The 16,275-nt window shown below is 53.1% G+C and overlaps 7 protein-coding genes across 7 annotated transcripts; 4 read left to right on the top strand and 3 right to left on the bottom strand.

Moving 5' to 3' along the window:
* Positions 1–148: 148 nt before the first annotated feature.
* Positions 149–1,859, bottom strand: PFLUO_LOCUS6066 (CDP-diacylglycerol--glycerol-3-phosphate 3-phosphatidyltransferase; the record flags this gene model as incomplete). Its single annotated transcript, XM_073783576.1, has 3 exons — positions 149–1,148; positions 1,211–1,563; positions 1,620–1,859. 3 exons carry the CDS (start codon positions 1,857–1,859, stop codon positions 149–151), a joined length of 1,593 nt encoding a protein of 530 aa, XP_073640117.1.
* A 641-nt stretch (positions 1,860–2,500) lies between these two features.
* PFLUO_LOCUS6067 (uncharacterized protein) lies at positions 2,501–2,824 on the top strand (the record flags this gene model as incomplete). Its single annotated transcript, XM_073783577.1, has 1 exon — positions 2,501–2,824. The coding sequence occupies one exon, from the start codon at positions 2,501–2,503 to the stop codon at positions 2,822–2,824; it is 324 nt and encodes a 107-aa protein (XP_073640118.1).
* A 293-nt stretch (positions 2,825–3,117) lies between these two features.
* On the top strand, positions 3,118–3,870 carry PFLUO_LOCUS6068 (uncharacterized protein; the record flags this gene model as incomplete). Its single annotated transcript, XM_073783579.1, has 7 exons — positions 3,118–3,168; positions 3,219–3,239; positions 3,321–3,327; positions 3,379–3,459; positions 3,512–3,575; positions 3,631–3,768; positions 3,822–3,870. The coding sequence occupies 7 exons, from the start codon at positions 3,118–3,120 to the stop codon at positions 3,868–3,870; spliced, it is 411 nt and encodes a 136-aa protein (XP_073640119.1).
* A 348-nt stretch (positions 3,871–4,218) lies between these two features.
* On the bottom strand, positions 4,219–7,948 carry PFLUO_LOCUS6069 (uncharacterized protein; the record flags this gene model as incomplete). Its single annotated transcript, XM_073783580.1, has 5 exons — positions 4,219–6,618; positions 6,673–7,292; positions 7,344–7,670; positions 7,725–7,848; positions 7,943–7,948. 5 exons carry the CDS (start codon positions 7,946–7,948, stop codon positions 4,219–4,221), a joined length of 3,477 nt encoding a protein of 1,158 aa, XP_073640120.1.
* A 752-nt stretch (positions 7,949–8,700) lies between these two features.
* On the top strand, positions 8,701–11,126 carry PFLUO_LOCUS6070 (uncharacterized protein; the record flags this gene model as incomplete). Its single annotated transcript, XM_073783581.1, has 2 exons — positions 8,701–9,033; positions 9,090–11,126. 2 exons carry the CDS (start codon positions 8,701–8,703, stop codon positions 11,124–11,126), a joined length of 2,370 nt encoding a protein of 789 aa, XP_073640121.1.
* Positions 11,127–11,221: 95 nt separating this feature from the next.
* PFLUO_LOCUS6071 (uncharacterized protein) lies at positions 11,222–12,886 on the bottom strand (the record flags this gene model as incomplete). The annotated part of the gene is made up of 1 exon (XM_073783582.1): positions 11,222–12,886. The coding sequence occupies one exon, from the start codon at positions 12,884–12,886 to the stop codon at positions 11,222–11,224; it is 1,665 nt and encodes a 554-aa protein (XP_073640122.1).
* Positions 12,887–13,189: 303 nt separating this feature from the next.
* On the top strand, positions 13,190–16,155 carry PFLUO_LOCUS6072 (uncharacterized protein; the record flags this gene model as incomplete). The annotated part of the gene is made up of 4 exons (XM_073783583.1): positions 13,190–13,478; positions 13,530–13,717; positions 13,775–15,132; positions 15,192–16,155. 4 exons carry the CDS (start codon positions 13,190–13,192, stop codon positions 16,153–16,155), a joined length of 2,799 nt encoding a protein of 932 aa, XP_073640123.1.
* Between the last annotated feature and the right edge of the window lie 120 nt (positions 16,156–16,275).

Consider the following 16,275-nt stretch of genomic DNA (forward strand, 5'->3'; position numbering starts at 1 on the left):
GTGATCCGATTCTTTTGCCGATCCGTGAGGCTGATGGTCATATTCATGCATGCGTGTAGTACAGTGCTCAAATCTAATTACACGGAGTGGGAAGAAATATATCTCTCTGAGCCAAAATGGTCGCATGTATACAAGTCCATCATCACAGCTAAAGCGCACCGCCAACCTTCTCCACAATCCACATAGCAAGCCGAACATTCCATCTAACGCGGCGCTCCGTGCGTCTCAGATCTTCGCGCGAGATAGCCTTTGCGTCGTTCTGAAGCCACTCGGTCTCTTCACCAAGTTTCCGCTTCAGGTCCTGATCATTCGTGACGACCAATGCACCAATTTCAATATCAAGACTGTAGCTGCGCTTGGTATAGTTGCTGCTCCCGACGAACGTGAGACTGGGATGATCCTCGCGCGGGAGCGTGATCCATAGACCCTTGGCGTGGTAGGTCCATCCGCCTGGCGTGCCGACTGTGCCGCGGCGCCATTCCTTCAGCTGAATGGAGTTTGCGCACTGTGCCTCGGCGACGCGGTCGAGGAAGCGCGCTGAAAGATGCGTGTAGGCCGCGGGGAGCATGCCGGACACGCCTGGGGAGCCGTAGAATCCATTGGCCCAAGGTGAGGCGGTTAGGACTGTTCCCTGGGTGGTGGACGCGGTATCGGAGCTGGTAGATGTGCTAGAGATAAGGAGGGAGGAGAGAACGGGGTGGATGTTGAAGTAGCCGGCTGTGAAAAGCCACCGGGCGCCTGTGAATGTTGAAGACTCGGACAGCAGGCGCAGGATGCTGGTGACGGCTGGATATTCGGTGGAGGTGTCGGGGTTCAAGAGTGGAGTGAACTGTGAGACGGGGTATACAAACGTTTGACTTGATGAGGATGGAAGGGCTGGTTTTTGCTCGGCTGGCTGGATGAGTGGGTTGAGCACGGTGGATGCATGTGCAATGAAACCCTCAGGGCTCTTCAGCGGCGACGGTGATCCATTAGCGGAAGGCCAATCCAAAAGATAGCCTGAATGGTTGTGAGGGTCCGGCAAGACCTTGAAGCTCAGGCTGCAGACCGCGTGATGGATTCGGGCGTAGTAGTCCGTCAACGCCTTGGAATCGAACACATGATATCGATCCAAACGGTTGGTGAAGTAGTCTTGGGACAAGTTCGCTCTGAATTGGGGTGAACGTTAGCATCGCAAGGCCCACACAGTATCCAGAGCGCAACAACATACCCCGAAAGAATGATCTCATCATCAATACCATATAGTTTCATATGCTGCAAACCCCATCCCTCATTGATCCTCCGAGGAATCCACTTCTTTCTCAGCCCTGTAAGATTTGGCGTGTGAAACATCCGAATATCAACCCGTTCCGGCCCATGTTCTGCGACAAGCGAACAGAGAAGAGAAGCGCACGACGGATCTGGCGTTTCGCGAGTGCCTCGCAGCGCATCGGTCAGGATGGATACTTTGAGCTTCGGGTTGTCGCGCAGGGCTTGATTAATGGTCTCAATAAGCTCGTATTCCGTCTTGCCAATGTACAACGTCGAAAGATAGATGCGGCGACGGGCGTTGCGAATTTTGCTCTACGGAGCGGCAAGTTAGCTGGTGCGACGCATGGTCAGAGTATAGCCCAGTGTACCTTCAGAGTCGTATAGAAATTGGCCGGAGAATCCAATATTGTAATCTGAGATGCTGGGACCTCAAATCGCGGCGCAACACGATCGAGTTCGACGGTGATTGCCCCGAGCGGCGAGGGCGCAGACGGCGCAGTCGCAGAACCATTGGCGCTGGACGCAAAGCACTTGCGATCGCATAGGCGACGAGAAACTGGCCTCCTCACGGCGCAGCGAAGTGTCTGGCCCCCAATGCGGCCGAGCATGGTGAAAATGCAGCACGGAGCAAAGAAAGCTGGCTTTCGCTCTCGTGCTGAATTGGGCAATGTTGGTGCAAACAGTGCAAACGCGAACTGGGAACTGAGGGAATTGACAGGGACACCACAACTTATGTAATACGGGAGTTTGTTTAGAGATGCATATTTGAAGTGAAAAAAGACGGTAATATAGATGAATGAAAGAGAACATATGAGAGTAGTGTAGCCGAGAAAGAAACTTGTCTTGCGAATATGTTTGCCAACTGTTGCATGAAAGAACCGAGCAAGCGAAACGAACTCCCTATGAATAACACGGGCAGATGACTCTATGGTCTATGGTCTATGCGCCTCAATCATACACTGACTAGGATTTTGGGACTGGTATCGGCGAGTTAATGGGATCTTGTTTACTAGGCGCGAGTATTGTTACGGCCATTATGTTGAGCTCGGCGGAACGATCCTCATAGATCCAGGATTTTAGGCAATGAGATTACCAGCGGTGCGAGGTTCCCCTCTTCTCTAATCTTCCGTCTCTACTCTCCACATATAGCGACTTTTTTCCCATCAGCTTGTTTGGGGGAATAGTACCGCAAGAGCCAATAAGCGGCTTCGTCCTCCCTAGCCAACCTTACGCTCACTTCGTTCTACAAATGCCCACTACGAGCCAAGCACCGGATGCCCTGAGCATCGACGGCCATGTATTCCGCATCAACTACGACGTCCCAAAGGAAATCACTGAGGAACTAGAGGAGCTATTCGACCGGGACGAAAAGTATGAGGAGATTCCGGAACATCTGAAAGCATATGAGATCGAGCCAGTCGATTCGGATGAAATAGAGGCTGAAGAGCTTGCACGACGAGAAAAGGAAACAAAGAAAAACATGGAACAGATCAAAGAGATGATGAGGGCACGACGGGAAGAGGAATCAAAGAAGGAAGAGCAACAGTTTCAAGAGGAGACACCAACGAAATGAAGCATTCAGGTGGTCATTATTGATTATATATGATCCGTTATGTTGAAAATGTAATCTATCCGGCCGGACCCATGAGTATCACCACATCCCTGCACACTCTTTGTTAAAACACTACTTTTGTCAGGATTCTACTATAGTTAGTTAACGTTAACTACTGTGTAAACGCGTAGTTCCAGGGCACAAACTCGACGAGAGTGGTGGCATTAGTCAGCATGGTCATGTGACCATGACTAAGTAAACCTCTCAGCGACTTCAATTCGTAACGCTTTCAACTTCGCACCTCCATTGCCGCGATGTCGACGATCTTGAGGACGCTGCGCAATCTGCGCCGGATTGGACTGAAGGTTTGTACTGCGCTGCTGTGGGTCGAGGTCCCTCGCTAACTCTCGTGCAGGAATATGGCCACCAGATGCAGGTACGCTCGCGACTCCTCGACCGACAGGAACAATGGGCTTGGCCATGAGACTAACTAGCTGTTTTTGTTGCTGCTTTATAGTACATTGGTATGTTGTTTGATGCCGTGGTGCAACTCCTTACTAACCTGGCGATTGCAGGCGATACCAAAGCCGGAACCCTGATCGGAGTCGACCGCTTCGGAAACAAATTCTACGAGAACATGGAGGAGGAGCTGCCCCGTAAGCAAGACAACTGTGACAGTGCAGGAGGAAAATGTTGACTTTTGACCAGTCCGGACACGATGGGTCGACTACAAGGAGGTCGAATACGATGCCTCTCACATTGAGCCTGGCTGGTAAGCCTTGACCAGCAATACAGATCTCACACTCTTAACTGACGGGGAAATATAGGCACGCCTGGATTTCCTACATGGTCGACTCGCCCCCGACTGTCGACAAGATCCTCCAGACTGGTATTCGCCCTTGGGAGCTGCCGGAGCATCGGCCCAACCAGACCCTCTCCCGGACTGCTTTCAAGACCTACTCGACGTGAGTCTCAATCTCAATTTGTGTGCAGTTCCAAACTAATGGTTGATTCACAGCACCCGGCCCAAGTACGCTGCCTGGACTCCTACTGCTGCTCCGCGGTAAACGAGTAGCTGAATGAACCCAGCTCTCTGTGCTTTTGCCCGTTCTCTCCTTTGTCCTCTTTCCTTTTATACTCTCCGAACATCATCCATTCTGGAGAACTGTACATAAGCAATGTACGACCGAGTACTGTTCCACTGACTAGAAAAGAAAAGAACCATATCTTCAAAAAATCGTTCCGTTTTCATTCCAGATTTTTCCAAGAAATAATAATTCACAGGGTATGGACGAGGTATCACAGTTGTTGAAGGGGGCAACGATTGCCAGAAAGTGGCAAATCAATTAGATAGATACAAGAAAAGATGGAAAGAGATGGCTTTTCCCTTTTGTTTTTTGGAACCTCTTCCGACCTTAGAGCACATACAGACCAGATCCAATGTTCGACCAATGCCGAATAGGACGCCGGTCTTCGAGCTCAATGCACCACCAGAGGACCGACTTCAACTTGTCGATCTGGTCACCGGCCTCGTAGGCCCGTGACAGCGCATACCACGCTTCCGAGTTGTCCCACGAGCTGCCGAGTTTGGTCAGGGACGAGAGTAGGCCATACGCCCGATCCCGAGCGGCCAGACGATGCAGGAGCTTGGGGTCGACGTCGTGGGCGGAGGAGGCAGCCTTGGCGGGTGGAGGATCCTGTACCGTGTTGATTGCTTTAAGCTCGTCGGTTGAGATGGCTTTCGCGGTCTTGGGCTTGGGAGTATCCTCGAACAATGACAGACGGGACAGGTTGACATCGCCATCTGCGTTGACAGACTCCGGAGGCATCGTCTGGTCCCAGATATCCAGGAGGAGGTTTGCAAGCGCGATAGTCGCTGTCGGATGGTGGGGATTGCGCAGAAGCGCTTCTTCAAAATGCTTGATTGCCCCCCGCGGCTTGGACTGAGCCTGTGTCAAGAGACCCTGTTCAGCGTAGACGTCGGCCCAAAGCTCCTCAGAGCTCTTTGCGGCACCCCAGCCGCGTTTGTTGAAAGATCGAGCCGAAGACTCCTGCGACGCGACAAGTGCCTCGACTCGCCCGGCTTGTTTGGAAGCCTCTTCGCATGCCTCTCGAGCATCATCGAAGAGAGATGCCCGACGATAGAGACCGGCGATGATCAGCCAGATATTGACCAAAAGGCCGAGAGCATGCTTCTGGCTTTGAACCATAGTAAATTTCGTAATGGCATTAGTCGGCGAATTGAACCGGTGGGAGACTGAAAGCCGCACATCCTGCTCTGGAGGTTGCTTCTCATGGCCGACTGGAGCTGGTTGTTGCGTGTGACTGAAATTATGACCCACCGGGCGCAATGGTTGTTTGGCAACCGGGGAGTGAGTTGCTGACACAGGTGTTGTATTCCCAGACACTGCGATGCCAACCATATCCGGAGAGTCGCTTGCCCCGTTGGGGAGTGGTGGCTCTGAAGTCCGTGGCTTTTCGTTTCTCTGGGCACTCAGGCTGCGCTTCCGCAATTTCTTTGAATCTGAGCGCCCCAAAGCAGAACGCTCATGACGGTTGCGGCGATCTTCATCTGTGACCTGAATTGCCGGCGTCTCTGTGCCGTTGGTTTGGCCGTTTGGAGCCGTGGGGACCGGTGGCGCAGTTGGACTTGCAGAGCGCTCGACTCGCCGATCTGGCAACTGGGATGCTCGGTTTCGATGGAAGATGCTCCCCCGGAAGCTTCTTGTCGTGGCTGAAGTCTTGGGTGGATTCAAACGTTCTTGCTTGCCAGTCTTGATTTCCTCGGCGTCAAGATTCAGATCATGGAATAGAGAGCCAAAAAGACTGAGCAACTGCTCACTCTGATTGACAGCCGCCTCTGGACCCTCGAGAATCTCAAAGAATGCGAGCTGTGTGATACGGGTCTGAATGATGCGCTCTTTCTCTCTGCCCTGCAATTGACTGATCACAGAGCGTCCAGTGGAATCTTTAGCATGATGCGAATGCCTTGAATTCCGTCTTTCACGTTGGCTCGTCGAAAAGATTTCCCGGGGAAATTGCTCGAATGCAGCTTCACATGAATGCTCAGCAATGTCGAATTCGTGCTTTGCACTCAGCAGGAGTGCCAGTAAGTGCCACAAAGAAACCAAGTCACGCTCCTTGAAGAGACCGGGTGTTGACATAGTAGACGAGGTTTCCGAAGACAGCGCGGATTTGACATAGTCAATCGCGCTATCAAGGTCTCTATTCTCGGCCAAAACAAGGGCGAGCGTGTAAATAGAGGAATTGTTCAAGGCGTTCCCCAGATCCGGGGAAATACTTTTCTCCAGATACTCAATCGCCTCTCCCCGGATATCGTCCCTGAACTCGTTCATCGGCGTCCAGCTGGCCCAGTTGGCAAGACCGACACCGACTGCTCTGTACGCGGTGGCAAGCGCAAACAGAGAAACTTCTGGCGCCCTGGGCGAATCCGGGTCGTCTGAGAGCATCAATTTACCATTAGCCTCGCCATTGACCTGATCCGTGACATGCTTGCTGGTATATTCTCGGATCAACTCGGTTATATTTTTGGCCTTTTCGGCTTCTTCGAACGACCCAAGGCAGCTCAAGAGCATAACACCCTCCGAAAGAGTTTGCAGGAAGGTCTCGTCTCTCTCCAGCTCTCCGTACTCCGCGGATTTTTCTGCTCGGTCCTTGGCCGCGGTAACGATTTCAATATAAGAGTCAAAAGCCTGGACGGCAAGATCAAAATCTGCCACGGCAGCGTGGACGTGAAACAGCCGTCGAAGGACCAGATGGGAATGGTAAGTCTTGGCGGCCGCACGATACAGCATCTAAGAAGCCAAGTCAGCAAACAGAAGACACAACTTTCGTCATCAGATACTCACGTCTAGTACATTGCGGCTCGCTAAAATCTGCCCTCCTTCCCCAAGATCGTCATCATGCCAATGCGGCCCGCAGAGAATCTCCCAGTTGCTGATAACCCGCTCCACCCACTCTTCGACCTGCGAGTTTCCGGAGCTGGCCGTAGGGAATTTCATCTCGCGGAGCAGGTTGCTCTCGCAGATTGTTTCTACGCGACGCAGCTCGGCGGCTTGCTGGGGGCGTCCTGGCCCGTCGGCAGAGGGAGGAGGATATGTCAGATTTTCCTGGAGGACTGTTGTCAGAAACCCATAGTAAGAGTTCCATAGTGATGTTCTCGAAATCGGGTTGGAAAAATCCGAGCCCGTTGACCTTTGCACGGCAAGCCCCTGTTTGACCGCGGGGTGGACAGCCCACTGTCGGAATAGCCGCAACGCAATCTCCACATGCCTGGGATTTGAGAATGGTGAGTTTTTGCTGGCTTCCTTGCTTGCCATCAGAGCGCCTTTGCCGAGAAGGTTTTCGGACCAATTCAGGAACTGTGCATTGGAGGCTGACGTCTGTTTCCCACTACTCAGCCACGGTTCGAGAGCGACGAAGGTATCTAGGGTCTCGTCGATTCCTGCCACAGTTGCTTGGGCAGTTGCTGCGTCGATGTCAGATGCAATTTCCCATCATATCTTTGGAATTTGCATACCCTTGATATAACATCCCTTCACCAGACAAACCTCCGTCCAGGGGGTTAGAGCTTGGCCATCGCTGGTGAGGCTGGAGACTGTCGCCGCAAAGTCCTTGGGAAGACGCACCGCGGCCAATGCCGGTTCGTTCAGCGCCCAATGGATCCATCCCAAGCAGACTTGCGCTTGTAGGATCTCTTGCGGGCTCCCGTCGTTGTTTCCGATGGTTGTCAGCAGCGCTGGAATCAGCTCGAGAAGGTTCGGAGAGGGCTGCGTGGTTTCGGCACTAGCCTTGTGTTGCAGATACACAATCACTCGCGATTCGGCCGTTGCGGTCTGGATCACACCTATGATGGATTAGCTTGATTGTGTTGCTTTGTTGACATCGGGCGTCGGCATACAAATGCGCTGAGGAGCATGCTTTGTCACTTTTCGAATCAATTCGGGGACCTCGTCCCATTTGCCCTGGCTGCGCGCCTGCTCCAAGGCCGCAATGTAGCGATTGCCTTTCTCAACATTGCCTCCCTGATCGTACGAGTGTCAGTCTTGTGCGCAAAGAGGGTCCCTCGAACGGTGAAAACCGGAGCTCGAAGTAAAGAGTCACTGGAGGGTATCATACCGCCATGGTTCAGGGGAGAAGTATGGATGACGACAGAAAGGAGACAGCCATTGCTTAAGAGGCGTTCCGCACAAGCACCCAGGCGCGCCGATCCAGGGGGGGTCACGAGCGGGCGGTCAGAGACTATCGGACCCGAGGCTAACTTTCACGTGATGGGATCCAACATTCTATGAAAACTACGAGTAGGCATGGGTTTGAACTATAGAGGCGTAGGATAAATTCATCTTTGCGGTAGTCACCATCATCTCATTGTCTTTGTCTACTGCTTCAATAGTCTTGATTATGGGGTCTGGAGAGATACTTGGGGACCTGGGTGGGCCCACCATCCACCTCGTCGTAGTCTGGGCCATCGCGAGGGTAACAAATTCAAGAGCATATTGGGTTAAACCACATGCTAGAAACCAGCAAGTCTGGCGGTTCTAAGTCCTCCGGATCGAACGATCCCAGAGTAACTCGCAGTTTCGTGAGATCATCACTTGGGTAAGTGAGCGTTGGCTCCGAGTTTAGAGCCTTGAGTATGATTGAGGCTGCTTGGTCGTACTTTTCTCTCAAGGAGGCAAATTCGGGCCTGATAATGCAGGGAAAGAGAGAAGATGGAGATGAAAGAGTGAATGCACTGCGTAAACATGATCAACATGACTAAGCCCATAGTTTACCGCCCTCGAATCCACTTCAGTTGGCCCGAGCTTCTCTTCTTTTTTTACTTGATCTTTTTTTCCAACTCAATAACTCCACGCTCGAGCGGTGTCGGGCCCAAAATGACTACGACCACATTGCGCGCAGTCACGCATCGTCTGACTACGACTCCTGTCGAACAATTACCCCCAATCGCCTCGTTCCTGGCGACCTCGTTGAGCGACTGCGCCGAGCTTCTTTCTGCGCCGCAGACTCAGAAACCGGGCAAGTCCGACTCGGACCATGCCGTGCAGGTTCATAAGCTGAAGACTCGACTGGCCAGCTTGCTGCAGGATCGCAGCGTCGAAGGCAGATGGACCGCGGTGGTGCTGGTCAAGGCCGCGGTGGAGGCGGGCCAATGGGAAATTCTCCGGGGATACGAACCAATCGTTCGCAATTTGGTTGGAATTTTGGCGGTATGCAATTGCACTCCTTCTGGAAGTGGACTTATACTAACAGATCTGGCTTGTAGAAACCAGACCCGATCTCGACGAGGAAGATGTGCATCGTCACCTTGACTCGCATCTTCCACCTCACCTATCAGTACCCGACTCTCGTACGGGAGATCACCACTCCTCAACTACCAGGATTCATCACTGCTGCTTTGAATTTGGTATCTGTCTTGGCGAAAGGACCGTCCGGTTCGAGCCGGAAATCGAAGCCAAACAGCCCATTTATGGAGACGGTTCTGCACGCTCTGCTGGAATTGATTAGCAGACACCCAACAATCTTCCGTCCCTTTATCCCTCAACTGCGATCATTATTGGTGGAAATCTTTGGATCCTCGCCACCGGCTTATTTCCCAGAAAATGTGGTCGATGCGGCGGAGCACCTTTTCGCATCTCTGTACAAATGCGCGCCGAAGGATAAATCGGACGCGGGCTGGAATGACGATTGCAGGTCGACTATTAGATCTATTCATCGGACGGCTGATCACCTCTTCCGGGCGGTGGTTGAGCAATGGGAGTCCGTTGATACGACATTGATTGCAACTCGGCTGAACTACAGCCAGGACATTGGCGACCAGGAACCAGACTTGTTGGGGCTTCCAGGATGGAGGGGGGTGCACGCAGGCGCCGACAGATTGATTGCGCTCCTGGAACTTCTGTCAGATTTCATCTCGATGCCCTCTACATCTGCCATTCCTATTCCATTGGGATCTATCCTCGACCTGACCTCGCGGCTCACCTCTGTGACTGTGCCGCCAGAGAGCGCAGACCCCTCCCAGAGCAGTGTCCAAACCAATCCACAGATTAGCCGTGACGAGCGGGAAATGCTGTGGGCCGAGCTTCCTCGCATCCATACTACATGCATGGATCTGATGCGCAATGTGATCAATCTGCTAGAAAGCAGCACCACTCCCGTGATGCAGGCCATTTTGGATCAGACAACATGGGTCTTTCGCAATGAAAAATTTAGCCGGGATATTCGCTCTGCTATATACGACGTACTTTACTCCTTGGTCTCTGTGAATGGCCCAGCAATGACGAAGCAGAACGTGAATTCTCTCACAAGTGTCCTTCGCGCTTGCTGTCTTGACGTCTCATGTTCCACTGAAGAATCCACGCCGCCTCAAAACACTCAGTCTGATTCGAAGTCAAAGTCAAAGACTGGCCAAACCACAGCAAACGCGGACTCATTTTTGAATCCCGAATTACAAAAAGCCCGCGATGCACAATCATCTTTACGATCCCCTGAACTCCAACACGCAGCATCTAGACTCTTGCAGGTCGCGCTTGTCTCTGTGCCTGCTGCACTCTTTACACCCTCGTTGCGGGCCGAGATCGACCGCACGATCATTCTGACTGCGGACAAGAACGCCATGCTTGCTAGTGTTCTCAACCCCGTCCCGGCCATCAAGGGCCGCGGCGCAGGATCCAGTATCATGCCGTTCCTGGTTCGGGGCTACGCTGACCAGATGGAGGTGGAGGCCTTGGTTCGGCCGAGAATGCCGGTGTTGATGACTGCACCCGAGCTCGACGCCCAGGCTGACGCTGAAGATGAGGATGAGGACATGCAGGACGAGATGTACGATGCCGCCCCTAAAACTTCCGACTTCCTTCGACAGCCTGTGCCTGTACTTACTCCAGGCCCGGCATTGGAGTCACCCATCGCGGCAGATGCCTCGAAACCGTTACACAAGCGGGCATACGCTGAAGAAGCCATCATTCAACCCGCCAGCTCCTCTAAGCCATCGGAGAAGACAGATGTGCAACCGAAGAAAGCAAGGTTCGGAGAAAGTCTTCCAAAGGAAGGGAAAACACCTGTGACTGAAGAGCCTGCCACTTCGGTCACACAGGCAGTCTCTGCCCCCATGCCCGTGTCCACGGGCACCCGAACTGATATGCCAAGTGCGCAATCACAGCCTCCATCCACGCTCCAAACGCCTGCATCTGCATCAGCGGCATCACTAGCTGTTGATGACAGCGACGACGAGTTGCCCACATTGAACATCGAGTCCGACACTGACTCCGAGGATGAAGATGACGATGTCCCCATGTTGGGATGAAAAATATAAATCATGTATGAATAGATAGACAACGATATCAAAAAACTCTTGTATTCTCTGTACAATCCGAATAAAATATTCTAGGTCTATGTGGGTTACATCACTCGCACACCACTGCCCCAGTAGGATCCATCGCTCCAATACCGAAACCAAGGCCTCCTCCAACACCACCAGCCCTCTCCATTTGCGAGCCCCAACCCGCGAAGCGGACTAACAGGAACCGGCTCCATCAACCACAGACCACCCCTTGCAAAATCATCTGCAATGAAAGCGCCCGAGAAGAGCAGCCAGCAGAAAACAAAGATTGCATTGGCAGCGCGCTTCAATGAGCGCGGCGCGGCACGAAGAGGCAGTTTCGGGAGGATCGATGTCTTGAACACACGCTCCGCGATGACTGCGACACTCTGCATGCAGAAGAACAACATCGTGCCCGAGACGGGACGCGTATTGGGCAGCTGAGTGTAGCTTCCGCAAGCATGCACGAAGCCGCTGAGCGAGAATGCCACCACAACATGCGCCATGTGTCGGATCTGCGCGTGAGCGGTCCATTGTTCTGGGAGGAGGGAGAGAAGCCAGTTGGCTGCTGCGGTAAATCCGTAGCGGAAGAGCTGATGCCACCATCGACCCCAGCAGCCTGTCAGGCCGTGGTCGAGGATTGGGGAGATAAAGGGCCCGAAGGTATCGCCGTAGAGCCAAGGGACATTGAGCGGAGCGGCTGTTAGGGCTTGGGATGCATTGGGGAACGCGAGTGACAAGCCCAGGAAGATAAGCGGGTTGAAGGAGGTCACGAAGTTGAGTGCAACGAAGACACCAAGGCAGCTGAGCACTAAGTGATAGGCGCGCGTGAGGAGAGGGTGTAAAGCGAAGTGGTGGAATGGGAATGGCGGCGGGGAGTCCGGAGGAGCTGTGCCTCGGAAGTAGGGATCGCGCATCATTAGGACCTTGAGGATGTCTAGTAAGAGGTATGTCTTCAGACAAGTGAAGAGGGCAGATTGGAGGCATTGTTTGGCGGTTGTATAAGTGGCGTCCGATGCTTTCAGTTTGTTTGAGTCGAATCCCGGATGGAGTTGGGCATGCACGGATGGAGGGAGAGGTCCTAGATGGGGCGCTCGCCAGTTCCATTCGGGTCCCCGTAGATTGAACAGGAGGCCAGCACACCATTCGATGCGATGTCCCAGATGCTGGGGGTAGGATTGCCAATGAAACTGGTCAATTTGTCGTGCGGATGATGCAATCGCTTTGGTATTGGGGGTTTTGGAGGTCTGCTTGACAACGGTACCTCCATTGCTTTGGTCATGAGCATGTACCTCTCTGTCAAGGAGCAAACAGTCTTGGTCTTCTTCGGGATTGCCCTCGACCTTCGTCAATGACATACATTGGGCGCTGCCATGAGACTGAACGTCTCCAACAGACCACCGTTCAATCCGCTGGAAATCATGTTCGAGATCGCTAAACGCAACGAGTATAGTACTCCACACGAGCCACCACGCAGTCAGCAGTCCAACCATATATCCATTAGCCCCGAGCAAGGCCCGACGGCTGCTGAAGACATCCGCCGCTAGGGCGAGACAGATCGTAAAGATCAACGGCCGAGCATACTGTATGTGGCGCGGAATGACCAAGCCGATCCACGGGAGGATATTGAAGATGACGGCATGGTAAAGAAAGACTGGTTTGTAAATGCCCTTTTCTAGCAAGGCATCGAGCTTGCGTTCATGGTTCTGGACGATCTCCCAGTAGGGTCTATGGGGATCGGCCATGCGGGAGTGGCGCCCGCTCAGACGCGCTAAGACAGGCGGGCGACCCGGGGATCTTTGGGCTTGGGGGACGGGGGGGTGAAGACCAGAGCTGAAAAGGCCACGAGGTTCGAGAGATCTCAAGGATAGGGATCGTCTCTTCTTCTCTTTCCCGTCATGTCCAGTCAACAAACACAGCGAAAGAAAGTGGCACACCCTGACGTAAAGCGTCACGTGCAGTCGTGTTTCCCACGCGCCCGTGTTTCCCGCTAGGCTAGACCCGATCGAATCATCTTTCTTTCTACCGGTAATGGACTCACGGCCACGATGACCGTCCACTCTGGAAAGCGCAAGTCCGACGCGCTGGATCTGACGGGCGACTCCGACGATGATGCATCTGGACACCATGCGCCCAAAACCAGCCGCACGGGCCCATCTTCATTGAACCCGCAGAGCATCAGCACCGCGCAGCGATTCGGCGAAAGCGCGGATTATATTCCCCTGAATCAGCTTTCGCAGGTCATTGGCGCGGACGAGGACGATGCTCAAGCCACAGACCTGGTCCAGAGTAGCCAAGAGGTTGATGAATCCTCGCTTGCCAATTTCGTTCTCTACGGTACCTCGCTCCCCCTGACATCACATATTTGAAGACTAACCGTGCTGGCAGGCCTTCTGAATGCAAAGATTGTCGGTGTCCGTTTCTACAATGGATATGCCAACCCGGGAGAGCATGTCACGCTCAAGCGGGAGCCTACTAACCCGTACGACCGCAATGCCATTCGGGTCGACAACGTCATGGGCATGCAGATCGGTCACATTCCGAAGACTATAGCCGCAAAGCTGGCCAAATACATGGCATGATGATCCTACAACTATCACTTCTCCCGATAATGGCTGACTTGCATTTTGTAGGATGCCAGGGATCTTCTGATCGAAGGCGTGTTAACTGGCCATATCGGCGCATTTGATTGCCCGATTGCGTTGAAACTCTTTGGCACCAATGATCCCGTCCAACGAGCTGGGCTCAAAGCCCAGATGAAAGCGGATAGACTCCCTCTCACTGAGATCAACGGCCGAGAGCGCGACGAACACCAGCGGGAAAAGAAGCTCGAAAAAGAGCGGAAAGATGCCGAGAAGAAGGCTCGTGCCATGGCTCTTGGTAAGGCGGCAGCACAGTGGCAGGCTTCAGACAACCCCATGTTTTCCAACCTATCCGCTCCAACCGGCACTGGCGAAGAGGGTGAGAGCTTGGAAGAACTTCTCAGCCAGAGTAGCAGTTTCAATCCAAGAGATGTGGGTAAGGTGGTGGAGAACTTTGGTCAGAAGGAAACCGAGTTAGAGAAGATGCCCATGGTCGATACACCGGCTGGTCTGGCTACTCAGTTGCTGCCATATCAGCGTCAGGGACTCGCCTGGATGATCAGTAAAGAGTCTCCGAATCTTCCTGCCGCCAATTCCGAAGATATCGTGCAGCTCTGGAAGCGGGAAGGAAAGATGTTAACTAATGTCGCGACCAACTACTCCACATCCACTCCACCTCCCCTTGCGAGCGGTGGTATCCTGGCTGATGATATGGGGCTGGGCAAGACTATCCAGATTATCTCATTGATTCTTGCCAATGCCCAACCTCGGACTTCCAACTCGTGCAAGACTACTTTGATCATCGCCCCGGTCGGTGTCATGAGCAATTGGAGAAACCAAATCCAAGATCACACCCGCAGTGAAACCGCTCCCCGTGTCTTGATCTACCATGGCTCTGGCAAAAAGGAGGCTGCGAATTTGAGCCAGTATGATGTTGTGGTCACGAGCTACGGTGCTCTAATTAAGGATTTTAACCAGGACGCGAAGACAATGCCTAAAACAGGCATATTTTCCGTCCACTGGCGTCGTGTGGTGCTCGATGAAGGCCACACGATTCGTAACCCTCGGTCGCAGGGTGCTCTCGCTGCGTGCGGCTTGCGTGCAGACTCGCGCTGGACGCTGACTGGCACCCCGATCATCAACACACTCAAGGACCTGTACTCCCAGGTGCGATTCCTCGGTCTTACCGGTGGTTTGGAAGACATGGCAGTATTCAATAGCGTCTTGATTCGCCCTCTTACAGCCGGAGAACCCGAAGCTCGGCTGCTTCTCGAAGCTTTGATGGGCACTATTTGCCTGCGGCGAAGGAAGGACATGAATTTCATCAATTTGCGTCTTCCCGAGATGACATCTCGGGTCCTTCGCGTCAAATTCCAGGCTCATGAACAGGAGAAGTACAACGCGCTCCAGTACGTCTTACAGGCCTTTTCTCTGCCCTTGGGAATCTGCGTGCTAACTTCAATCTCAGGGACGAGGCAAAAGGTGCTCTTCTGGAGTTCAAGGACAAAGAAGGGAAGTATTCTCACCTTCTTGAGGTCATTCTCCGGCTGCGTCAAGTTTGCAACCACTGGGCCCTCTGCAAGAACCGGATTGATAAGCTCATGGACACGCTTGACGAACACAAACTTGTTCCTCTGACCCCAGAAAACGTCAAGGCACTCAAAGACATGCTGCAACTTCAAATCGAGAGCCAGGAAGTGTGTGCCATCTGTCTTGACAATTTTGAGCAGCCAGTGATCACAGCTTGCGCCCATTCCTACTGCCGAGGGTGCATCGAACAGGTTATCGATCGACAGCGGAAGTGTCCGCTCTGCCGTGCCGATATCAACGACACTTCCACTCTGGTTTCCCCCGCTGTCGACCTCGGCGAAGATAACAATGAGGTTGACGTTGACCCCAACGACCCCAGCAGTAAAATCGAAGCCCTCGTCAAGATTCTGACGGCCCAGGGCCAGGCACCTGGTACCAAGAGCGTGGTCTTCAGCCAGTGGACGTCATTCCTTGACCTCGTCGAGCCTCATCTCGAGCAACGCGGCATCAAATTCGCCCGCATCGACGGCAAGATGACATCTGTGAAACGCGACAATTCTACAGAAGTATTCTCCAACGACCCTTCTTGCACCGTGCTCCTCGCCAGTCTGAGCGTCTGCAGCGTCGGCTTGAATCTAGTCGCAGCCAACCAGGCCATCTTGGCCGACAGCTGGTGGGCGCCTGCCATTGAAGACCAAGCTGTGGACCGTGTCTACCGTCTTGGACAGAAGCGCGAAACTACCGTCTGGCGTCTTGTCATGGAGGACTCCGTCGAGGAGCGTGTGCTGGATGTCCAGGAACGGAAGCGCAGTCTCATGTTGGCTGCTTTCCGGGAGACGGGGAAGAAAAAGGCGGAGGATCGAGCTACTCGGATTGCGGATCTTGAGAGCTTGCTGGGTTGATTCTTATGCTGTGTATTTGATGGGGTTTTGATATCTGTGGTGCGCTTTGCTTTGTATTTCTATGCACATGTCTTATTACCCTCTTTCTTGTATCCTGATACTTTGTTTCCACCAAATATC

This window comes from Penicillium psychrofluorescens, assembly GCF_964197705.1.
Source record: "Penicillium psychrofluorescens genome assembly, chromosome: 4".
NCBI classification, from domain to species: Eukaryota; Fungi; Ascomycota; class Eurotiomycetes; order Eurotiales; family Aspergillaceae; genus Penicillium; species Penicillium psychrofluorescens.